Source organism: Cercospora beticola, chromosome 7, assembly GCF_033473495.1.
Source record: "Cercospora beticola chromosome 7, complete sequence".
NCBI classification, from domain to species: Eukaryota; Fungi; Ascomycota; class Dothideomycetes; order Mycosphaerellales; family Mycosphaerellaceae; genus Cercospora; species Cercospora beticola.
The window spans coordinates 288,853-311,845 of NC_088941.1; the positions used below are offsets into that span (position 1 = coordinate 288,853).

The 22,993-nt window shown below is 52.8% G+C and overlaps 14 protein-coding genes across 14 annotated transcripts; 3 read left to right on the plus strand and 11 right to left on the minus strand.

Moving 5' to 3' along the window:
• Positions 1–35: 35 nt before the first annotated feature.
• Positions 36–1,457, minus strand: RHO25_010370 (uncharacterized protein; the record flags this gene model as incomplete). Its single annotated transcript, XM_023602717.2, has 2 exons — positions 36–1,258; positions 1,322–1,457. 2 exons carry the CDS (start codon positions 1,455–1,457, stop codon positions 36–38), a joined length of 1,359 nt encoding a protein of 452 aa, XP_023451033.1.
• A 300-nt stretch (positions 1,458–1,757) lies between these two features.
• On the minus strand, positions 1,758–2,342 carry RHO25_010371 (uncharacterized protein; the record flags this gene model as incomplete). Its single annotated transcript, XM_065603291.1, has 1 exon — positions 1,758–2,342. One exon carries the CDS (start codon positions 2,340–2,342, stop codon positions 1,758–1,760), a length of 585 nt encoding a protein of 194 aa, XP_065459363.1.
• A 288-nt stretch (positions 2,343–2,630) lies between these two features.
• RHO25_010372 (uncharacterized protein) lies at positions 2,631–3,197 on the minus strand (the record flags this gene model as incomplete). The annotated part of the gene is made up of 1 exon (XM_023602716.1): positions 2,631–3,197. One exon carries the CDS (start codon positions 3,195–3,197, stop codon positions 2,631–2,633), a length of 567 nt encoding a protein of 188 aa, XP_023451032.1.
• Positions 3,198–3,477: 280 nt separating this feature from the next.
• Positions 3,478–4,089, minus strand: RHO25_010373 (uncharacterized protein; the record flags this gene model as incomplete). Its single annotated transcript, XM_065603292.1, has 1 exon — positions 3,478–4,089. The coding sequence occupies one exon, from the start codon at positions 4,087–4,089 to the stop codon at positions 3,478–3,480; it is 612 nt and encodes a 203-aa protein (XP_065459364.1).
• Positions 4,090–4,680: 591 nt separating this feature from the next.
• ERG3A (Delta(7)-sterol 5(6)-desaturas erg3A) lies at positions 4,681–5,861 on the minus strand (the record flags this gene model as incomplete). The annotated part of the gene is made up of 2 exons (XM_023602715.2): positions 4,681–5,497; positions 5,554–5,861. 2 exons carry the CDS (start codon positions 5,859–5,861, stop codon positions 4,681–4,683), a joined length of 1,125 nt encoding a protein of 374 aa, XP_023451252.1.
• Positions 5,862–7,243: 1,382 nt separating this feature from the next.
• RHO25_010375 (uncharacterized protein) lies at positions 7,244–8,891 on the minus strand (the record flags this gene model as incomplete). Its single annotated transcript, XM_023602714.1, has 4 exons — positions 7,244–7,783; positions 7,840–8,105; positions 8,161–8,633; positions 8,692–8,891. The coding sequence occupies 4 exons, from the start codon at positions 8,889–8,891 to the stop codon at positions 7,244–7,246; spliced, it is 1,479 nt and encodes a 492-aa protein (XP_023451034.1).
• Positions 8,892–9,615: 724 nt separating this feature from the next.
• On the minus strand, positions 9,616–10,208 carry RHO25_010376 (uncharacterized protein; the record flags this gene model as incomplete). The annotated part of the gene is made up of 3 exons (XM_023602713.2): positions 9,616–9,807; positions 9,875–10,124; positions 10,177–10,208. 3 exons carry the CDS (start codon positions 10,206–10,208, stop codon positions 9,616–9,618), a joined length of 474 nt encoding a protein of 157 aa, XP_023451268.1.
• A 798-nt stretch (positions 10,209–11,006) lies between these two features.
• Positions 11,007–12,852, minus strand: RHO25_010377 (uncharacterized protein; the record flags this gene model as incomplete). The annotated part of the gene is made up of 3 exons (XM_023602712.2): positions 11,007–11,696; positions 11,744–11,804; positions 11,858–12,852. 3 exons carry the CDS (start codon positions 12,850–12,852, stop codon positions 11,007–11,009), a joined length of 1,746 nt encoding a protein of 581 aa, XP_023451035.2.
• Positions 12,853–13,187: 335 nt separating this feature from the next.
• On the plus strand, positions 13,188–14,129 carry RHO25_010378 (uncharacterized protein; the record flags this gene model as incomplete). The annotated part of the gene is made up of 2 exons (XM_023602711.2): positions 13,188–13,529; positions 13,584–14,129. 2 exons carry the CDS (start codon positions 13,188–13,190, stop codon positions 14,127–14,129), a joined length of 888 nt encoding a protein of 295 aa, XP_023451564.1.
• Positions 14,130–14,505: 376 nt separating this feature from the next.
• RHO25_010379 (uncharacterized protein) lies at positions 14,506–15,495 on the plus strand (the record flags this gene model as incomplete). Its single annotated transcript, XM_023602710.1, has 1 exon — positions 14,506–15,495. One exon carries the CDS (start codon positions 14,506–14,508, stop codon positions 15,493–15,495), a length of 990 nt encoding a protein of 329 aa, XP_023450764.1.
• Positions 15,496–15,500: 5 nt separating this feature from the next.
• Positions 15,501–17,628, minus strand: RHO25_010380 (uncharacterized protein; the record flags this gene model as incomplete). The annotated part of the gene is made up of 4 exons (XM_023602709.1): positions 15,501–16,732; positions 16,779–17,077; positions 17,130–17,420; positions 17,477–17,628. The coding sequence occupies 4 exons, from the start codon at positions 17,626–17,628 to the stop codon at positions 15,501–15,503; spliced, it is 1,974 nt and encodes a 657-aa protein (XP_023451597.1).
• A 445-nt stretch (positions 17,629–18,073) lies between these two features.
• Positions 18,074–18,607, plus strand: RHO25_010381 (uncharacterized protein; the record flags this gene model as incomplete). The annotated part of the gene is made up of 1 exon (XM_023602708.2): positions 18,074–18,607. One exon carries the CDS (start codon positions 18,074–18,076, stop codon positions 18,605–18,607), a length of 534 nt encoding a protein of 177 aa, XP_023450843.1.
• Positions 18,608–18,849: 242 nt separating this feature from the next.
• RHO25_010382 (uncharacterized protein) lies at positions 18,850–21,171 on the minus strand (the record flags this gene model as incomplete). Its single annotated transcript, XM_023602707.2, has 1 exon — positions 18,850–21,171. One exon carries the CDS (start codon positions 21,169–21,171, stop codon positions 18,850–18,852), a length of 2,322 nt encoding a protein of 773 aa, XP_023451591.1.
• A 988-nt stretch (positions 21,172–22,159) lies between these two features.
• On the minus strand, positions 22,160–22,807 carry RHO25_010383 (uncharacterized protein; the record flags this gene model as incomplete). The annotated part of the gene is made up of 2 exons (XM_023602706.2): positions 22,160–22,207; positions 22,283–22,807. The coding sequence occupies 2 exons, from the start codon at positions 22,805–22,807 to the stop codon at positions 22,160–22,162; spliced, it is 573 nt and encodes a 190-aa protein (XP_023451595.1).
• Positions 22,808–22,993: the final 186 nt, after the last annotated feature.

Consider the following 22,993-nt stretch of genomic DNA (forward strand, 5'->3'; position numbering starts at 1 on the left):
TTGTACGAAGAAATATTTGTCTGATCGCATGTCGTTCACCTCTTTGTCGGTTGTCGAATCGCGTTGGCTTCGTCTTCGAGGGTGTCAGCAGATCTTTTCTTGTTGGCATTGGCTTCTGTGACTGCAGCGACGGCTTCTTGCAAGACTTGTTTCTCGCCATCGATGACTTGCTTGGCCATGGCGCGGCGTCCGGCGAGGTCCTGATCCATACTGGAAGATGATTCTGGGTAAACGGCGTACCGATGCACAAGCACCGCACGCAGCAACCTCTTCGCATCGGTTGTGAGGTCCGTCTTAGGCAGCTTATCCTTCTTCTTCAACTTGTCGAATTCTGCCTTGGGCGTTGCAAGCAAATTCAGCAACACGCACAGTTCGTCAGGAAATTGTCCTTCTTCACTGCTTGCTCGTGAGACATCATATGCATCGTCTCCGACACCTTGCTCTTCAGCATACTGCCACTTCTCATCAGTCTCTTGTTCCGAGAGTTTGAGTTGTGCTTTCGTCTGCTCTTTGATCAAATCGGAAGAAATTTCCACGACATCGTACGCTGCGTAGCGATCTGTGACGTATCCATATCTACGAAGCAGATCCGCACGTGGCAGAGGACCGAAGTCATTGTAGAGTTCTTCACCGGCTGAGACGGGTTTGATTGTCTTCATGACGACTTTGTCATCTTCGTAGAAGAGTTTGGCATTGTTGAGGTCGGCGTTGGCGTTCAGCATGTCGGCGAGTGGAACCATGCCTTTGGGAAGTGTAGCGCTCTCTTCTTCATCTTCTTCCCACTCTTCATCTCCCTTTGCATTTTGTTCGGATTCGGGCTTCTCGAGGTCGAAGGCGTAGGCCATGATCGTGCTGCCCATGCGATGGCAGAGCGCGAGAAGTTCGTCGTTGCTGCGGCTGGCGGTTTTGAAGGTGTCGGCGTGTTGGGCGATGATGGGGATTAGTTGTTCGCTGAAGGTGGAATCGGCGGTTACTTTGCCGATCTTGTCGACTACGGCACTGCCTTGGAGGTATTGGAGTTCGTCGTCAGGCCAGTACATGAGGCTGTCGAAGGATTCGGGGAGGAGATCGAAGTAGGGTCGCCATGGAGAGTCGTCGCCTTTGAGGTATTCGTAGACCATGGCTAAGATCAGAGATAGCCATGGGTGGTCGATCTCTTTTCGCACAGCGGCTGGCAGGTCTGAAGTTTCAGCCGTCAAGATGGACGATCGCGGAATGCTGAACAGCTCTTCGTCTTCGGCCAGGTCCTTCGTTGCCACTATCACAAGACGTCAGATCGATCTCCCCGTCGTATCCAGCGTAGTTGTGCAGAGAGACATACCAACACCTCGTCCAGCAGCTCGGTCTCTGAGATCTGCAAGTTGGATATTCGGAGAAATGGTTGCGCCAGATTCCTTCAGCCACTTGAGAAAGGCGTCCGAGGCATTCTGAAAGTCGTCGACATCCATGGGCTCCATTGTCGTGCTCGTGCTGGGCCGGTCGCCTTGTACGACGAATATGCAGACAAGTGCTGTGTGTGTGGAGCTAGTAGAGAATCGGCACAAAGAACCTCAGTAGCGTCGGCTGCTCCCCCAGCGGTGTGAAATCACTGGGTGCAAGAGAAGACCCTGACGAAAACTCAAAACTCAATTGCAGAGGCAAGCAGGTGCAAAGCTCAAACATATTTACTACTCCTCTCATACGGTACATACGATGCGCGCAATCCAAGCTACATACTGCTGCCTTCGCCGCAGACTCCCGTGAATCATTTTCGAACGTCAAGCGATAGCTCCAAACCTGTCAACAAGGTCGTAGGCCCAACCCGGATCAGCTCCTCTTCTCACAAGCCTTTCAGTCGCACGACACATGTGAATATCATATACATCTGCCCTCAAGTGTCGAATCGGGTCCGACTGAAATTCTGCCTCGGCCATCGCGATCAGCATGTGTTGTTCTTGCGAGTTGGCTCCGGTGGCCCTCCATTGCCGTCTCATAGATCGAGCCCATTTCCTACGTATTCGATCCGCATTGGCGAGCAATTCTTGATCGGACATGTTTGCCCAAGTATCCTCCTCTCGAGGTCGTCCTTGAGCGTCCGGAGGGGATGGCTGCTGCATGCCACCTTGTTGTGGAGCGCCAAAGGGCGATGGAGCACCGCCGGATTGTAACGGACCGCCGAACTGTGGTATGCCGCCGAATTGTGGCCCGAATTGTGGAATGCCGCCGAATTGTGGTCCAAAGTTTGGCATGTTGATTTGCTGTGGTAGCCCGCCGTGCTGCGAAGGGGCCCCAGACTGTGACTGACTGCCGCCATACTGCGACGAGGCGCCGGACTGCGAAGGAGCTCCATACGGTGAGTTCATGGTTGCGATGGAGCGGTACGTCCAGCAAGAGCAGTGAGCTTGGGTTATATTCGTTGGTACTACGGTGTATGATATATATATCTTCGACAAAGGCCTATTCACTACAGCTAACATGAAGAAACTTATAGCATGCGTATCTATACGATCAATTGGTATCTGAATCGATCTCAATTCACCATTGTTTGCTAACAAATCGCAGACAAGCACACTATGGTAGATAGCAAGTCTCCAGCGCCACAATCAAACCACCTCCTGACTCTCCACGCCTGTTCCCATATTATATCCCATTTACATGGGAAAAAATCCGGTTTGCGAAGTGGCACGCATTGCCGGAATATCAGCAACCATCAGCCTCAGCGTCGGGACAGGATTCATCATAAATTGTTGCGCGTACCATATCAAACAGCGTCCAACATTTTCCGGGGGAATGCCGAAGGCCAATTGCATGCGCATCAGCATTCGTTCCCATTTCCTACGTATGCGGTTGAAATTGTTGAGCAACTCGTCGTCGGACATGTTGGCCCATATTTCTTCCCTCCGAGGACGACCAGCTTGAGGTTGAGGGGCTGGTTGTTGCATCCCGCCGCCTTGTGTAGGGAGACCGAAGGGCGGTTGTAGCATACCGCCTTGTGGTGGTGGACCAAAGGGCTGTTGAGGTATGCCGCCTTGTTGAGGGAACCCAAAGGGTTGTTGAGGCATGCCATTCGGTGCGCCAAAAGGTGATGGAGCGCCGAACTGGGGCGGAAAGCCCTGTTGCGGAAGCCCACCGAACTGTGAGGGAGCACCAGATTGAGAAGAGGCGCCAGATTGTGAAGGGGCACCAGCTTGTGATGGAGCGCCAAACGGTGAGTTCATGGTCGTTGATCGTAGCCGGCGATGGTGAGGGATGAGTAAGTGAGTGATCGAGCGCGGTAAGCTTCGAACGTTCTTGCTAAACATATGCGTTGATAATATGATGGGTAAGAATATATATCTCTTTGACAGAGGCCCATTCAATGTTGCCAACGTGGGTGTCCTTATGCTATATGTACTGTGGCCTGGGATCTGATCGATCTCGATTCACGATTATTTGCTAGCAACGCAAAGGCAGCATACTACCAACTCGCATACACTAGCTCTGTCACGACAGTCCCGGTCACATCCCACCCATAGCGCCACCCATGCCTCTTCCCATACCACTCATACCTCCTCCCATACCTGCCATACCTCCCATACCTCCCATTCCTCCCATAGCCGGCCCTTCCCCTCCACTCCCAATACGCCTCAAAAGCCCACGCCAATTTTCAATCTCAGCAACCCACACCTTCACTTGCAGGGCGCCAAACTGCTCCAACAATGCCTCAGATAACTTACAAAGCCGCAAAAATTCCTGTTCAGAGATAGCCCGAGTAGCCCTCCACACTCGCGTGAACAATCGGGTCCATTTCCGATGGATACGATTCGCGTTGGCTAGCAATTCCTCGTCAGACATGTTGCGGAACCTTTCCGGTAGAGACTGCTGCAGCATCTGAGTGCCTCCCGGTATCGAATGGATATAGACTACTGGGCCGCCGAATAGAGCGCTGGGTCGTGGAGGGCCGCCAAATTGGGGAGGGCCGCCGAATTGTGGCGGCATGCCCTGCTGTCCGCCAAATTGTGAAGGGCTGCCGAATTGTTGTGGCATACCCTGCTGTTCGCCGAGTTGCGATGCACCACCATACTGCGAGGCGGCACTTGATGCTGACGGAGCACCGTACTGCGAAGTCATGGCGGTTGATCGTTGGAGGTTATCTTATGGAGAGTAGCAAGTCCAGCGAGAGTAGTAAGTCCAGCGAGTACCGTGCGCTTCGAATGTTCTTGCTGATTATATTCGTTGATACTAGAATGCGTGAGATATATACCTTTGCTAGAGTCGAATTCACCATTGCCAGCATGTATATCGCCACGGTCCTTATACTGTACTGTAGATTGCTGTCCGCGATCTATCTTGATTCACTATCGTTTGTAAGCAATTCGATGGCAGCATGACCGCATACAAGATCTCTGCTATGACAGGGTGAGTTGCACCAACGTACCCTCGAGAGAACCAAAAAAGAAAACAACATTGCCAACACGATCATATTCTCATTGATCTGTGTCATTAAATAAGAGCAGCGCTGGCCACCCATATGCTATCCTCAAGACAGCACGAGACAATCCAAATTGATCGTCTTATGAAGAAGTCTCCCCATCCCAATGATTCCCATAATGCGCCTGATTCATGCAAATGCTACGAAAGCTGCTCTTTTCCCGCTTGTCAAAACGCCGCGAATCTGCGCAGGCGCAGTTTCTGTTCATAAGAGATCGTCCCATGACCCATCTATTGCACTTTCTTAACAGTTTCAGGAGGACCATAGCTTCTGTCATCCTTGCCTTCCACTTCAATCACCATTCTCTCCATCTCCTTTGTCTGTCTCTTCCACTCGCTATCGCTCATCTTCTCTTCTCGTCGGAATAGCTCGTCGTTTGGCTTTCGGTAGCTGCCACCTAGGCGGTCCCACAGTGTTGTGAATTGCCCGTAGTTGTAGTTGAAGTAGAGGTGGTGCATCGTGTGGCATGCGGCGCCGTTGATGATTGGCGAGTTCGCGACGTATTCACCGTCGTGGATCATGACTGTCCAGATCTGGATGAAGGTGAAGAGGGCGATGTAGGCGAACTTCTGGAGTGGAAAGATGAATGGGAAGAGGTGGTATGGCACGCTCTGACTGTAGCCGTCGAGTGGGTGGAAAGCGTGCGAGGCGAAGGGCGTTGGCATGATCCACTTGTGGTGAGGCTTGTGGAGCGTCTTGTAGATGCGCGGGTGGTGCAGACCACGGTGAATCCAGTAGATGCAGAAATCGGTAAACATCAAGAACAACGGGAACTGCAGGTAGTTGTACCAGCCGCCAAGGAGGTTCAGCAGAGGGTGGGTGAATGCTGGGTTTGCCGCACTGTCGTAGATGAAGGAGTAGCCTCGCACTTCTGCGACGAAGAAGGGCACTGTGAAGATTGCCATGATCGGGATTGATTCAACCGTTTGTCGAATCTCCATGCGCATTTGGTTTTTGAGGTACTTTGGATGTTGGAATGTCGTCTTGTCGAAGACGAAGATATAGCTCAGCGACGCACATGTGAAGTAGATGACCATGCCAAATATCCTAGTGCCCATCAGTACTCCATCTCTGCAAAGTCGCATCGCATTATTGAAGCTCACCATGTTATTATGTAGAAACTCAGAAACTGTCGGTAGATGTTGTCGCGGTCCCACCGGCTCAGATACGCGAATTCGCTGGGTTGTAATGAGAAGTACGAGTTCGAAGGCTCCCATTGCCATGTTGAGCGGGCCAGAGAGGCTTCTTGGGAGAAGTTGTTGAATGCCGACTCATTGCTGGCGAAGCCTTTCAGACTGGCGGCGAGGGTGGACACAGGGTCGAAGGTCGATACGCTGGGTGATATGGGCAGGGCATTGGCGTAGATGCGATCGAAGAGGAAGGTGTCGAAGACTTCGAGGACGACGTCCATGGTGGCGGCGAATGCTCTTCAGCGAGAGCTCTCGAAGCTCGGGTCGGCAAGGGCAAGGTCTCCTGGTGAACAGCCAAGGCCCAATGTCTGCACGCGAAGCAGCTCTTTTGCAGCGGCGGTCTCACGCAATGGTATGTTGCTTGGCAGAAAGAGAGACTGAGTGAGGTGGTGAATGGTGTTGTTATTGGTAAGAAAACCTCGGAATGCGTGCTGACGGCGGAAGTAGTCGGGCTTAACAGCAATATTGCGCCGCCGTCAAAGAACATCGTACGAGGGCGAGAAATTGTGAGCGGAGCCACGGAGCTTGACCCTGGCGCGCCCACCCATGCAGGGTCGGCAAGTATTGGCCCCTGGTGGCGCTTGCTTCCGTCCGACCACTCACGTGGCGCGCCGCCGCCAACGCGCCGGCCAAAAGGGCAAAGCGCCGGCTTGTCAACGCCAGTCCTCCGACCACCACTCCACTTCTCACACGTTGATATCCTCCACCATCTGGAGCCGGAATCCCAGAAACTCGTCCTCCTGAACCTCCGCCATGTCGTAAGACGTCGCAATGCCCTGCTCACGCCACCTCGCGGCGCGCAAGGACAATCCGGAGGCGACAAAACGTACGATCAAGCTCCAAGACACGCCAATCCTTCCTCCATCGATACGGGTCTGGACTGGGATATTCGCCCACTGACGTCGATCGATACTGCTTCCTGTCGAATGCAAACTGCACGTGTGCAGCGAGCAACCATTGCCGATCAGCTTCTTGCTGCTTCACTGCTGCGAGCTGTGTGTACCTCCAACTCTGGCGCGACGTTGGTCGTGGGAGATTGCGCTGTTGCGTGGCTGCCAATTGCGCCAATGTTGGAAGCCGAGCAGACCTCCTTCCGCGGCTGCGGCTCGAGAAACGAAGGTCGTTCCCGCGTCATGACGACCATCAGCGGCAACACATCCCACTCCAGGACTGCGGCGATTGCTCCCCACCAAGATGGCCGAAAGTCTTGCTGACAGAAGGGCTGTCGTCGTTCGTGGAAGTCGGGCCTTCGCTCTCCAGCGCACGGTGTTGACTGATCGTAGAAATATCTCTGGTCTTGGAGCTCGCAGTGCAGCTGTCTGCGCATTGCAACATGTGCTGTGCAATCTGGAGGACTGGGCTTCGCCGACATGATGCGTCCTGTCTGTCTGTCTGCGTCTGATGCGCTGCGCGGTGGTGGCGAAAAGACTTCTCGATAAAATACCAGGTGCAGCGGGGTGCTAACATTATAGCATGTGCCTCGCCATTCACGGTGGTTGGAGCGAACGCATTCAATGATGAAAGGAGGCTCTGGCCAACGAGAAACAGATTGCCTTGGCAACGTACTGGTATCCCCTCAAGGACAAGTCCTGTTTCGAATCGTTCACGTGGCGTACCTCCAACCACTATCCTCACCACTGATTTCTGCCCGCCTGTCTAGCCCCTTGTTTTTCCTCAGACACCACCACCTCGCCACGAGGCACGATACGATTGTCAAGCCACAACCAACAATAATGGCCCCGCCACCAATCTGGTATCTAGGCTCCTGGCTTCTCAAGAAGAAGTACGGCGTGAACCAGTGGCTAACGCTGCTGACACAATTTGCGATTGCGATCAGAGCCGCGCGCTTGGTTCGCGGGCGAGGCACGACAGTAGTCTCCCATGAGATCTGGATGTTCAGTCCCACAAATGGCCCAGAGCAGAGAAGGAAGATCGAGAAGTACCTCGCTCCAACATTGAGTGTGGAGATCATGATGACAGCGCCAACAAGACACATCAAGATACTGCCGATGATATGCCAGCAGTGTTCGAGATGACGACCACTTGACCAGGAAATGGCGAGGGTGACAAAGTAAGCCATAAGATACGGCGGAGCCTGGATGAGGTAGGTCCCAACCTGGGAAAACCCGAATGTGTTGATAATCTGAGGGCATCTCTATCAGTAGCTGCCAGACTGTGCCGGTGTGCAAAAAGACTTACCGACGGCAAGAAATCCTTGAACGACTGAGCAATGATCAGGAAAAAGTGGAGTGACGCAAATATCCAGGTGAAAGGATCTTTGCAAGCCTGTACGACTCCTCCCCAGTAGTCCCCTTCGTCGTCTTCGGTTCGTCCACCAGCAGAAACAGCAGCTCGATACTCCGCCATCGCACTTTCCTCGGGAGTGAAGTAATAGGTTCCTGTGCTTCCAGGCCAGTTTGGGATCCCCCAGAAGCCTATCACAGCAACGGCGATTGAGACGATGCCTAACGACGATTGTCAGCTTTCTGCACAGATTCCAATGCCGAAGCATCGACATACCTTCAATCAGAATAAACCACTGCCAAGCATGCAAGCCCGCAATTCCATCCATGTTCGTCAACACGCCCGCAGCAATGAGCCCCGAAAACACATTCGAGATAATATTCCCCGCATGCCAAATCGCCATCCTCAACGGCGACTCCTGCTTCGTATACCACGACGAAGTCATCAGCGAAACAGCAGGCAGGAAAGGACCTTCCAATAATCCAACCAAAAATCGACACAACATAAACGACCAAGCGGATTTCATTGCCACCATGCAAATCGTAACAGAGGACCAGCCGAGCATGACAAGAGGGAGTAGCAGACGAGGCTTGCCTTTAGCGATGATGACGTTGGCTGGGACTTGCGAAATGATGTAGCCGACGTAGAACATGGATATTCCGGCGGACCATTCGACGTCGGACATGTTGCCGACGTCGGGTTGCATTCCGGCGAGGCGGGCATTGCTGACGTTGATGCGGTCGAGGTAGCTGGTCGATGCTGGTCAATGCTATGCATCTGGCGTTGGAGGAGAGATGTCTGCCTTACTTCATCAACAGCATCGCAGTAATGCATGGCAGAAATTTCCAATCTAGTTTGCGCACGACGGCTTTGTTCAATGTGTCGAGTTCTTCTTTTGACTTGTTGCTGATTAGGGGAAAGCGTTCGAGGAGGACATCTTCCACTGGTGTCGCTTCGACAAGTTCGATCTGGTTCTGTTTGTCGATGGAGTTGCGTGGTGAAGCCATGGTTGACAATGATCTGGTCTCACTCCTTGGTACTCTTGCTCGGCACGGAGAGACAATGCTCTGATATACTCGCGTCGTTGGAAGCAGCTCATGTGTTCACCAGCATGAACATATGAGATGCTTCCAACGGGCGACATCCGAAGCCCAGCCACGAGGCGCGAGCCAAGCCGCTACTTGGAGTACTTCTCCAGTACTCCACACCTGGCGTCGTGCGGAGAAGAAGAGCGGCTAGTCTCTCGTGCAGGAGGATGTCTCACGGTGTAGAGAGGACGTGGTGAGGAGGATTTCTTCGCTGAACGGAGACTGTCCGTCGGACCCTCTCCCTCCTCTGAGCCCCTCCTGCGGTCCCAATCCCGCTCTCTTAGCCCTCCGCAACGGCAAGAGTACTGTATCTTAGGCCCAAAAGCCCTCGGTTGAGGTTACTCAAGATTACTCTGGCGGAGGTTTGTTTATGTAAAAGGAGGTTTATGGCCTTCTTCGAGCGAATGTTAACATGCCTCGATTTTTGCAACGGTAATGAAGCAAGAGAAGAAAGAAAGAAAAATACATTGGCATTGCCAAATACGATTCGAATCAGAATTCTAGGCCTCTCCACCTCCCAAGATATGGCTGTGCCGAGAGTCCCTCGTCGAGCCAATACCTAGAAAAAACAACGCATATCTGCCACAGTTGGCCTTTTGCTTCGCGGCTTTCCCAATGAAGTTCCGATCCCTCAACCGCTTACTCAACAGCTCGATTGATCCTCTGAGCTGGACTCCGGAGGGAAAGTTTTGCAGCCAATGTCGCTGGCGCACATGCTGTTGCCATCGGCAGAAAAGCACGAGGTCATGAAATGACCCTTCGGATCCGCCTCCTGCGCCTTCTTGTTGAATTCTTTCGCGAAATCCTGAGATTTGGTCATTTGGCCTCCTATGCACTAAAATCCATCAAAGTCAAAAATTAGCAAGAGTTCATCGGTGATGTTTTTGCTTCGCCCAACTTACGGCGACCGTGCTCCCATCACCACAAGGGCCAAAGCCGCCATCAGCTTTGCCGCCAAATGATGGACAGATTTGTTTTGTGACACCAGCGGCGTAATCATCGGCAAGTTGGGTGTCGAGGTTGTATAGCACACAGTACTGCTCGCTGTCGCTTCCAGAACCGCCTTCTTTCTGGCTTCCTCCGTCTCGTCGAACTACTCGGCGATCGATACGATAGACGGGACCTGGCATGGCGGCGGCCATTCCCACGAGGCTGGCTCACAAAGTTAGTCTCTCTATTACGATGTGCTCTGATTTAGTCTTACGTCAAAAGAGCGAAGGACTTTGCGGAGACCATCTTTCTTTATGGCTGGGGAGGAGAGAGGAAGAATAAAAGGAGTGTCGGTAAAAGTGTCGATGCAGCGTTGCGCTAGGGAGATGAGTGAACGAGAGACTGATTGTAGAAGAGTGATATTGGTGTTGCTACTGTGCTGCACGCGTGATGTTAAATATATATTACTATGACCTCCTTCATCTCCTTGTCTATAGGCATTGGGCGGAGTTCGCATGCTGGGCAGTTTGTTTCAAATCCGCAAGTGCTTATGAGGGTTCATGGTCTAGGTAGATTGTCGCAGGGCAACACCGCAGGTAGTCTAAACGACAAGCATTCGAACATCGCCATTGTGGTCGACCAATTCTACGCGCTTATCGAATAAACCGGCTGTGAAGATCACTGGCGAGACAGCTGTCTGCACTATAGACACCAAGTAGCGCGGAGTAGGGTGCCGAAATCAAAAATGCTGACCCGAGTTTTTGCCTAGAGTGTCATCTGATCGTTCATGTGCAGGCTTCATTGTACAAGCCCTGTAGCACAAAGCTTATATCCCTCTACGGAGGTCGATCTAATCAACCATACCCGTTCCAGGAAGGCTTTGCACTCCGAGAAGATGTCCGACTGGTTGAGTCGAGCTTTGCGGAACCCAAAGTGGGCTGCAGGCCTGCATTCATCTGGCTAAGGTCAACCCCATTTTCCGGGTCATGTGGTCGTTCCACAGCACAGGATCTCCGTGTCTGACCATTAGCGATGAAGCCTTGCAATCGAGTCCGACTGTTGGTGTTTCCAAGTGCTGTGACAAATGGAGCTGCAATCGCAGTACTACAGTGGCGCGGCTCTTTCACCCTCCGCAACAGCAAGAGTACTGTTGTAGATTTGCAGCAAGTCTCTCAATTTGCGCGGCAGTTTCTTCTCGCCTTCGTGCTCGATATTGATCCGTTGAGCATTGCAAATTGTCGACACAGCCTTTCGCATAATTGTAGCGGCGGGGCTTCGTGCCGAGAGGTAGCTGAGTAAGGAGAGAGCAAGAAGCTGCACATTGCGGCATAGCATAACGCCTTCCGGCATGTCTTGAATTCCAGACTGCAAGCAAGTGCACATGATCGCTACAGCCGTGATCTCGTATGCATCTAGGATGGACCAAAAGCCGACTTCTTCGTCCTGGCGCCTTTCTAGGGACTGTAGCCATTCATGGGAAGCGTGAAGCGCAGCCTTTGCATGGCGATCTTTCTGTCTGAGGGACTGCTCGTTGCTGGCTGTACGCAAGTGCTGAAATGCTACGACATGAAATCGGATCCGGAGTTGCAAGAATAGAGGATCAGAGCCCTCAGTCGCCGATGGTGTGAAGTTCTTTAGTGTAGTTGAGTCACACCACGATTCGTATGCCGTGGTGAAGTACATGGCTGGTCGGCCAGTGCTTCTTCTCAGTCTAGTCAGAAGGCGAGCATGCTGGAGCTGCTCCTTCAGCAACTGAATGTCTTCTCCAACCCAGTCAGGTTTGGGCTCGAAGGTCTGAAAATCGTCAGCAGGTCACCAGTGGTCATGATGCAAAGGCGTACTTCGGGCGATATGTCACCATCAGCTATCTGAGCTGGCTGACCGAGAACGAAGCTGATCGAACTGAGGACATCAGCCAAGCGTCCGATTGCACATTGTAGCGTGCTACTGCTTACCTGTCCAGAACATAGAGTACAGACATTATCCGCCATTTCTCTTGACTCAGATCTTGAGACTGCGTGCGATGGAAGCCTAGCGCAATAGCTTTGGCCAGTGCCAATCCAACAAGATACGATGCAGATTCGACATTTATCCCATAAAGTGCATTGAGTGCCGCAGCTACAAGACATTGCATCGAAGAGACGGCATCTGTCTCTCGCGTATTCGTACACAACTGCAGCAGGGCTGAGCGGGCCTGAAGAGCAAGCAGTTCCATACTCGGAGAAGCACCATTTTTGTTTGAGCCCGTGGAGATGATGAATGCCATCAGCAGAGCACTGTAATTACCGGTGGCTTCAAGACCCTCGTCAACGAAATTTTCATGATGTTTCTTGAGTGTGGTCGAAGCAATGAAGGGATAGGTGCGGAGCACATGTCTTTCGTAGTCTTTAACGATCGATACTACGAGATCGAATGAGAAGTTACGAAGCTCCAGCAAAGCAGGTAATGTATCCTGGGATGCATCAAGACTGACTGAGCCAGTATGTGCCCATGATGTGGCACGCTGAGCCAGACTCCAAAGCGAGAAGGGTTGCGCCGATGACTGATTTCCTGTCTGATCACGAGGCGTTGTGTTGAGCCCGAAGTGTGTCAGATCGGCGAGAGCGCTGTGGACTGACACGTTATCGGTAGCGTTATGCGCATTACCAAGTTGATCCGCGTTGCTTGGAGCCACTGGTGCGGAAGAAGGTGAGCCGGTTCGCTGCCTCTTGTGTTGACGCTGGCTATCAAGCTGAGTGATACTCCTCTTCAGTGTCTGGACATAGCTTTCTCCGGCAAGAAATGTATCATCTGAGTCATTGCCATTGACAGTGCGAGGCCGGCATAGAGTGCCTGCTTCCTTGCATAGTGTGCACGTGGGGTCCTTCCTGTCGCACTTCTGCTTTCTCTTCCAGCAGCGTTCACACGCTAAGCGTCGGATTGCCGAGGTGGCAGTATTCCCAGAGGCCATTATTTAGTGTCTTCGGCCTCTCGGGCGGTGGAATTGCGAGATGCGGAGTTGTTGTGATGTCTTTGCACCGAATGCTAGTCTACTGTGAGGGCCTGGCAAGCGGACATCGTCCGACGGAGCTGTTCCGACCACAGCCCCAAATGCGAGGATCCCGGCTGTCCAATCATCCACAGCCAATGTTCCTCGACGAGTTGAACGAGTCGCGTTGGACAGTAGACGGCATATTGGTAGGACTTCTCCTGCACTTTCGCATTTCGATCTTTTGCACTTCGCGGCATTAAATTCCTCACCTCGTCAAATCCACAAGCAAGCATACCACTCACGAGCTCGACGACATGACACAAGAAGTGACTTTGGCGAACTCCTTGCGAGAGAAGCTGCTTCGCAATGAAGTAGCTTCAACTCTGAGCGTCAAACTCGTCAGGTCAGTCGAGTTGCCCATGATGGCCAAGACGGCCGGTTTCGACGGGATTCTCATCGACATGGAACATTCCTCGTTCGACCTCGACACGACCGGCCAACTCTGCATGGCAGCGCTATATGCTGGTATTACCCCAATCGTCCGTGCACCGAGCAAAGATCCGTTCTTTGTTTCACGCATATTGGATGGCGGAGCTCTGGGTGTGATTGTGCCGCACATTCGATCAGTGCAAGATGCGAAGGACGTTGTGGCGGCAGTAAGTCGTCGAATGCATTCGTGGAGAAGAAGCTAGTACTGATTTGAGAACCAGGCCAAGTTCCAGCCTGTGGGCCATCGATCATCGACGAACGGGCTTCCACACTTCCAGTTCCGATCAATTCCAGCTAAGGTTGCGAATCCTGTTATCAATGCGAACACACTCGTGATTCCAATGATTGAGACGCTGGAAGCACTTGAGCTAGTTGACGAAATCGCCGCCGTTGAAGGTGTCGACAGCTTGTTGATTGGCACCAATGATCTCACAGCCGAAATGGGTATTCCGGGGCAGTATGAGCAGGAGCAGGTGACGGAAGCATACTGCAGAACGATTGCTGCATGCCAGAAAGTTGGCAAGTGGGTTGGTGTTGGCGGGTTACATGCGCGATTGGATCTTGTCGAGAAGTTTTGTGCAATGGGTGCCAATTGGGTCATGGCTGCTACTGATGGACCATTACTGCTAGGTGGGGCCACGAAGAGGGCCTCGGAGATGTTGGCGCTCAATGAGAAGGTTCGACGCCCAGCTGCGCGGATGAATGGAGACGTAAAGCACGATAACGTGCAAGTAGCAGTGGCCGAGATACCTTCACAGATAGTTTAGATAGTAGTAATTCTTGGAGTACCGCATCTGTTGAAGCAGGACATAGCGTCACAGGATCCCATCATGCGATGCCACGAGGCCCAATGGATGTTTGCCGGCGTAGGAGGTCCTCGCGAACCCGCAACGTGCGAGTAGCGGTAGCTGCGCCGGCCTTCACAGATGTTGTGCAGTCTCCAGAGGAGTGGCGATCGATGATCTCAATGTGCGGTGGGCACTTTCCGACACGGCCTCATCGGACGAGGTCCGCTCTGTTCGGGAGTCATTTTCTTGTTGCATATTGTTCTCTTCAAATATATGGGCTCAGTGAGCAGACTGTGCAATTCACACAGCTATCCGCGAGTCACCCTGAGCCTGGCGAAAGTTTCAACAGTTCAACATGGCTCTCGCACGCATCGACTCACCCCAACGCTCCACGGAGTCCCATGAGCAACAGCGCCCTCAGCTGTACATGATTGACAAGTTTCATCCGGAAGCGGTAAAGCATGCGCAGCAACTGTTCGACGTCGTTTTGCCCACCAATCCTGAGATCCAGAACTGGGAGAACAATGCGCAGTACCTCCTCGTCAAAGGATCATATATCACAGCCAGTCAGGTAGCGGTAGCTAAGAGACTTCGAGCCATCGGAAAGCAAGGCGTCGGTTTAGACAAGATCGACGTGGAGGCCTGCTCAAAGGCGGGGATCAAAGTGTTCAACACTCCAGGCGCGAACGCAGGATCGGTCGCGGAACTCGTGCTCGGCTTGACAATGGCTGTGGCGAGACAGATAGGCTCGATACAGGTCGAACAGCATTCCGGACAGCTCGTCCCCAAGGAAACGTGTCAAGGTCAGACCGTGCGAGGAAAGACCTTGGGACTGATAGGCATGGGCAACATCAGCAAAGAGGTTGCTCGTATCATCCGTGGCGCATTCGATGCAGATATCGTTGCTTTCGATCCTTATCTTCCGACTGGAGCATGGCAGGATATTGAGCATGTTCGCCTGAGTACTGTGGAAGAGGTTCTGCGTGCAGCAGATATCTTGTCGATCCATGTTCCGTTGACCTCGGAAACACGAGACCTTATCCGTCTGGCAGAGATGCGACTGCTTCGACCGACCTCGATCATCATCAACGCAGCAAGAGGCGGTATCGTCAACGAAGATGATCTTGCAGTAGCTTTGGAGGAGGGTATCGTCTGGGGAGCGGGCCTCGACTGCCACGTGGAAGAGCCGCCGTCAAAGGATAGATATGGTCGTCTGTGGAGGCATCCGCGGGTAGTCAGTACGCCGCATATTGGCGCCGCTACTTCGGAGACGCAGCGAGATACTGCCAAGGCAGCCATCGATCATGTATACCACTATGCAACGGAATCGCGGTTCCAAAGATAGCCAAACTATTCAATCCCATCTGCAGACATGTTCCACGACAGTGGGTTGAGAAGTGGGTCCCACGTGAAGTCGCCGGTCGCGAACTGGCCCACGTATGCTTCCATGTCTGCGAAAAGGTGTCCAGGAGAATAGGACCAGTCAGTAGGCATGTCCGGCCAAGTGTCATGAGCGTAATACATTACAGCTTGATCGAAGTCTCCATACGCTGCATTGTTCAGACCCGATGGCAGTGGGAATGTGCCCGTGGAGAGATGTTCCCGCCTCGACATGTCTGGATCATTCGCATGCAAAGCTTGCCAATGGGGCTCATATGTCGTCCAGTTAGGGAATGCCGCTCCACAGATCAAGCCAAACACCTTCGCATATGGCAGAGCATCTTGCATTTCATGACCGAGACTCTGCAATAATCGATGACACTCCATCAGCGTTGCCATAGTCTCTTGGTCTTGGGCTGCGGACGCTTTATCGGAATGGTCCGGATGTTCATTTGTGGAGAAGTATGCCAACAACAGGCCGGCTGTGAAAAGAATCTGGAAGTAGTGACGCGTGCAATTGATCTGCTTGGTCCAGTATAGCCCGCTGTAGAGATGAATGACCTTCGATGCAGAAGAGCAGCAGATATCACAAAGCTCTGTTGGGCGCGATCCGGTTCTTGAGTGGATAGCATCAATGGCGCCACGAACTAGGAAGAGCTGCTCTTTTTCAGCAAGGAACTCGTACCATTCCTGCATTTGGTAGAACGTCTCAGCGTGGAGATAGATTGGACTACGCTGCCGCCACATTTTGATCTCTTCGGAAAGCTTTTGGTGAATGTCGAGAAGCTCGCCGAACACGGTCATCTTCGTATGAATCGACAGTTGGGCGGATGCTCGTTTGGGTTTCGCGAAAAAAGTGGTCTGTATGCGGGAGGATATCTGCCGCAACTTGATGAAGGCAATGAATACGGCCATGGGCGACTCCATGACAGCATCAGCTCTGGGCTGAGCAAGACCATCGAACCCCTCGAATTCGGTGCCGGAAAGAGCTGCTGGTAGGTCCACCTCAATGTCGTCGTCGGCTATGGCGAATGGCCGTCCTAGAATGGTTGACATGTGACGATCTGTTACGTAGCTTTCCCAGAACAAAATTCTGCGATGCTGTTCTTCGGAGGACCTGAGCGGGATCAATGGCTTGAGGTGTAGTTCCATAGTGATGCATAGATGCATGCAGATTCGGCCAATGTCCCAGGTGGACACGCCTACAGAAGATCAGTATCGTCTGGGGATACGCCTCGACTTTCTCACCAGTGTAATAGTAAACAGCAAAACGATTCAACAACAGCAAATTCTGCAGGGCGGTGATGCCAGAAAGCAGGTTGACATGCTCAGCATGGCGTAAAGCTGACAGAAAAAAGCTGTACGGGTGTTGAGTGAGCAGTTCTTGCCGTCTCAAGCGGACTGCAGAGATGGCACAGATCAGGAGGAACACATAAGAGTCCTGTGAATCCAGCTGTCCAGGCTGCCCCTCCGGATACGCTCGACGCAGCAGGCCTTGAACTTCTGATTTCTGCAGCATGGGACGCTGTACATGCGACTCTTTGAAGCTGTGGCATCCTCAGTCAGTGAGAGATTGCCTCGAGTTGAACATCAGCGTACTAATTGTCGAACATCAAGTGGCCCATGTCAGGGTGTGGCATCTCCGCAGGCGTTTCCACTGGCTGTTGGATCTGCCGCCGAACGAGCAGCTGCCGCAGCCGTTGAGGGTGAAAACGTGGATTGCTCAAGATTGTCTCGAGGACGTTACTGCCTTCCGCAGGAGCAGCATTGCGAGGAGACTGTGCATTATTCTGATCCACGGCAGTTGCATTCACGCTGGTGTTTCTCCCTGCAGTGCTGGAGAGCTCAGCGCGAAGTTCCGCTTCCTGATGCTCCAGGTCGGCGATCTGCCTGTGTGTGTTCAGCGATGTATGTGCCGTTGGCAGAGCGTTGTCGACATGGCATACTGCCGCGAATACTCTTCACCACTGGCGGTGTCGACGAAGGTGCAAGGCGTGTCGGCCTTGACACAGAGCGCACATCGCGGTACAGCCTTGTCGCACGGACGCTTCCGGGTTCGGCATGTCTTGCACGCCGTCAGTTGCGTACGCTCCGCCATTCGGTGTGAAGTGCACGATACGGGATGTGTGTGAAGTAAAGAGCTGTGTGTGAGAGTGTCCACGCCAGCAAGGTCAGTGCCACATGTCCGTCGCCGAAAGAAGCTGTGGACGACTGTGTAGAAGGAACGAGCGTGCGGATTTGGCCCAAAGCGGCTAGCACGTTGGCACCGACCTCCAACACGAGATTGGATTCGGCGTCGATCATGAAGAATAAGTTACACCGCTAGCTGCCTAACTCAGGAGTCCGACATCACCTCTCCCACTACTGCACTCCACGCCACCGATATCACCTCGCAGCACAACAACACAAACAACCAAGCACCCATCAAGCAGCGACAAGCCGATAGAGCTCTGCGCGAAAGCTGAAAACAAGGCAACAACACCCCAGCTGAACCCCTGGCGACTAAACTCCCACCACCGCTCCACCAGCGAAAGGCGACCACAATGTCTCAAAAACTCCCTCTCTACCAGGAAATCCCGCAGGGCCAACATCCTAATGTCGCCACCAAGAAGCCATCCAGATTCTCGCGCCCACTGGGCATCACCATAGCTGTCCTATCTCTCCTTCTCATGGGCCTCTGCTACATATCGCTCGTCTCCCACCCAACAGGCTGGAGCATGAGCACAACGGAACCTTCCGATGCCAAAGAGTCTCAAACAACAGTAGAAGACCTCTCTCCATCAGAAGACTTCAGCTTACCTCCCGCATCTCTCTCATCATCACCCGAAGCGGAAGAATCCGCGTCTCTAAACTGCAAAATTGGCGACCTCTATGGAAGTTGTCTAAACGACATTCGCTTCTTCCAATGCACGCCTGACGGACCTTTGACGCATCCTTGCCCTGCTGGCCAGAGGTTTTACTGCACAGGCGAGGGAACTGGAGAATGTGCCCCAAGGCATACAGATGCGGGGGCAGGATTCGAGATGGTTTGCCACGGAAAGCAGGAACTGGGCGCTTGCAGGAAGAAGGCCGACTGAAGTGAGCAGGAAAAGTGAGATTTTTATGAGTGCGAAAGTGAAGGAAATGCATTTCGACAATTCAGTTCGACAGAAGGAAGAAAGATACGACGACGGCCTCGCCAGGCTCCCGACAACCCATGTGTGTGTTTTGCTAATGTAATTAACCATCATTATCATCCCGTCATCATCTTCAGCGTCAGCATCAGCATAGCGGCAAAGCATCTACATAGCCAGTTACTATACGAAGGAAAGGCCACAAATTAACAGCCACCACCACCCCCTCCACAGCCTCCACCACCTCCTCCGCCACCGCCGCCGCCTCCACAGCCACCTCCCGCACCGCCAGAAGATCCCCCTCCGCATCCGCCTGAACTACCGCCTCCACAAGACCCGCTTGCTCCCGCACACCCTCCAGCAGCAACGCCCGCTCCACAAGTACCAGAACAGCAATTCCCAGCAGCCCCAGCCCCAACAGCCATACACCCGGGCGTGACAGGATAATACATGGGCATATAAGGCATATAACCCACATAAGGACTATACGCCGGAATATAAACCACATGCCCATAAGCATCACTGTAATAATAATCATCCCTCTTCGGCGGTTTCCTTCCCTTCTTAATCGCCCGATCACAAGCCTTCTGGTAGTGCCTTTCCAATTCATTCGCTTGCTTCTCAGATAGAGTCGAATACTTCGCATCATCGCTCGGTCGAACAGCATTATGTGCTGAGATATGCACACTCTTCGCAGGATCCTGTTCAGAACCATGTAACATGTCGGCTGCTTGGGCTGAAGATCCATTGAAGAGACGAGAGGCATGGCTTGTGTGAGATTCGCGAATGGCTTCGCAGTACCAGCAAGTACATTCAGAGTAAGGTTGGCCGGTGAGGCGGGTGTAAGCTTTACTTGTCCAGGCAAAAGCGTCGTTGAGTTTGACTTCGGCGATTTTGTCGTCGTGGTCGATGAATTGTCTGCATTGAGAGACGGTGTACTCCATGTATTGGGCTGGGTTGAGCTGATGCGTGTGCCAGGCAAGGTCGACGTCGAGGGTTGGGACGGCCATTTTGAGAGGATATTGTCGCATGATGGTCATGAAGTGGCCATATTTTGTGGTCAGGCGGTTCATTGTGCTAGGTAGAGCTGGTGAGTGGAGCCAGTTGATGTGGTGCATCTTCTCGACAAAGCTGCCTTGGCGGATGACGGCAGAAACCAGGTCGAGCGCGAAGGGAGATGAGTTGTCCCAGTATCGGCTCATGAGCTTGCGGATACCAACTCTTTCGTGTCGCAAGAGAGTGGAAGACAGACTGCCTCTCGCCTGTCGCAGGAGCTTCTTGTCCAACATCGCAAGCTCGATCTGGTCCCGAACCGAGCCGAGGGTGTACAGCTCGAGAAGTGATTCAGGTAAGAATATGACATGCTCTCCAGCCTTAATAATCCGATTGGGCATGTCGATCTGTTCGGTCGTGATATCCTTGACTTTATACGCCTTGGAGGGAATTCCGTGGATCCCAAGGATAGTGCCCTTCATTGGGACGTTGCGACTTTGTAGTAGTTTGACGTCGGCCACGAATCTGCCGATTCGCAATGTGTCATGCGTTATGTATTTTCCACATCCCTGGCAAGCATACGCAAAGTCTTTGTCGCAGTAGCCGACTCCATCAGATAGCATCCATTCGACTTCTTGTTCCAATTTAGCAAGGTCAGTCATTCCACTGTCGCGGCCGCCAAACATAGGGTCGGTCCATGGCACATTGGAATTGATTGTCTGGCAACGAGGACACTTTGTCGCCCTGTGCGACTCGTCGTCCAAGTTGTTCCAGGGTCGACTCGTCAATTCGGTGAAGTAAGTACTTGCGCCAGCTCGATCCTCGTAAGCAAACGTCGTAGAGTTGATGGACTGTGCAATAGCCTCAAAAGGCATCGCCGAGTGCCAAAGCTTCATTTGACCCTGACGCAAGCAATCCTCCAGATAGCATCGCGGGTTCAATTGAAAAGCATGCCAGACCATAAGCACATCGACTGGCGGTAAAGTGGCAGCGTCAAAAGAATAGTCCTTGCTGAGATGAGAACGACAAATCTGATCTGCCTTGCCGTACTCTGCCAATTGCGTCCGGTCTGGCCAGTGGCGATCCGGCGAGATGGCATTCCACCACGTCTCGAACCGATCCACTGCTCGTTGGACGTATATTGCCCAGCGCTTCTCGCCCAATTTTGCTAATAGTGCTGATGCTTTGTCGTCCATCGGAATATTCTGGGCCGTGATGACATCGTCTGTGATGCCAAACAGTCCATCTTGGCTCGCGACGGATTGTCTGAGTCGGTAGAAGCACTCGAGCATCTTCAAGTGTGCGATGCACTCTTCGCTCGTAGGAAAGCCATCGCCATGAGATGAAATTTTCAGATTGCTGAACCCGGCGGTAACATCTGGAGGTGGCAGGCCGTTGTCGGGATCGAGGGTTTCGCGCTCTTCGTACACAGGAGGAGCATCGCTCCCAGAAGACGATCGAATGCTGTGTGCTGATTCTGCTGCGGCTTCCTTCTCCTTCCCTGAGAGGAATATTTTGGATAATCTGCTTGGCATGGTCGTAATGTGTGTTTACTATAGCGATGTCAAAGCCATGTGAAGAGTGTGTGTGGGGACTGGGGTAGGCGACCAGGCCTGTTATATAAGGGAAGATAAGCAGGGACAGTAAGAGGCTGACCTACTGTGGCCTCCGATTTGTGCACCAATGAAAGCCATACCTACGGGCTGTGCAGCTCCGGCTGTAATTGGGATTTGATCGTCCGCAGCAAGCCGCAGCATGAAAAGGCTTTGGAGTTTTGCGAATGGCGATGCGTTCTTTGCGATCCTTCGACCATGTACGTCGCTTGATTTGCCGATGAAAGCTTCTAGCGCCGTTCTCCCGCTCCTTCTCCCCCACTTGGCGAGGCTTAGACGTACCAGCTGTCACGGGGCCGTAAATCCCATCGTGCCTTGTGTGCCGTGTGGCTGACTGTGCGGCCTTGAGGACATCTGAGGCCGCAATCTTGCATGCAACATGGCTTCGCTGGGGATTGCAGCTCCGCAGCTAGTCCGAGCTTCATTGTACGAAACGTATGCACTTGGCCAGTCGATCTCCGAGGCTTTCACGTCGCGCACTAGTATGAGCGGTAGCGACAGTGTGGGCAAGCTTCGCCTCGCCCTCGACGTCACACGGCTCTATCCCAAGTCACTTGATACATGTGACAGGTCCTTATTGGCGTAGCCGAGATCGTGAATTAGCTTGAGATGAGTAAAGTGATTGACTTGATTGTGCTGGTATCTCGTACCATGCGTAGCCTGGCGAAAAGTCCAGGCGGCGAGCCTAGCGAGCACTGGTGTCCAGCATATGCTCTTTTTGCTGGCCAGAGATGACTACTACTTTAACCACACTGATAGGCCGAAATTGCCTTCGTAAGGGTTTAACAGAAGGTCCGGATAGTGGCATCGCGTACTGCTTGTGGTCACTCTGGACAACACAGGATTCTGCTCGAGCTTGTGCAAGCGAAGCTTCATCTCAAACAAGCGAGTAAATCAACATGACGCCTTTTCATAGTTGCTTGCCCATGAACTTCCTCTTCTGGAAGCTAAGCCACCACTGTGCGACACGTTAGCTCAATAGCTCAATATACCAAGTATGCCACACTGATAACGACTCCAAGTTTCCACTCACCTTACTCGGCGGCCCATTCGGGTCAGGGTATACGCGGTTCAGCAACCTCACAGCCAACTCTTGCCGCATCTGCATAATGTATTGCCTCAATACCTCGGCCTCATTTCTATCCCTCGGTGGCTCAAACATCTGATTGAGCGGGAAACCCGCATCGCCCGGAATCGCAAATTGTGTCTCCAGAGCGGTGTTCATGACGCTCTTCTCTGCTTCCCGCCTTGTTTGCCCTGGCTTGATTTTTGAAAGTGCTTCTGAGACGTAGAGGATGCCATAGATGAGTACGCGGTCCGCAGGGCCCTTGATCTCGAAGTTGCGGAAGAAGGTGTTTGCGCGGAACAGTGCGAGCACTTCATCGAGAGGGTCGTAGGACTCGTGCGAAGCCTCGATGTCCAGATCGCTTGTTCCGGCTGGTAGGCCTGGAAGTTGCTGTGCAGGTCCGCGTGTGCGTGTTCGGAGTGGAAGCAATGCGAAGTTGCCTATGAGCTGCTGATTGGGCTCGTCCAGGAAGACGGAGTGGTAAGCAGGCATCCTGAGAAGTGACGGCTCCGAGGTAGGGAGAGATTCTGCTTGGGTTGGCGTTACAGGTCCTCAACCGGGCTCGTGTCTACGATGTGGTGAAGTGGTTGAATGTCCAATGTCAACGTCGTGGTGAGAGCGGGACAAGGCAGTCGCATTCGAAGCCGGGCGGCGTGGGACACGAAGCTTCGACCACGA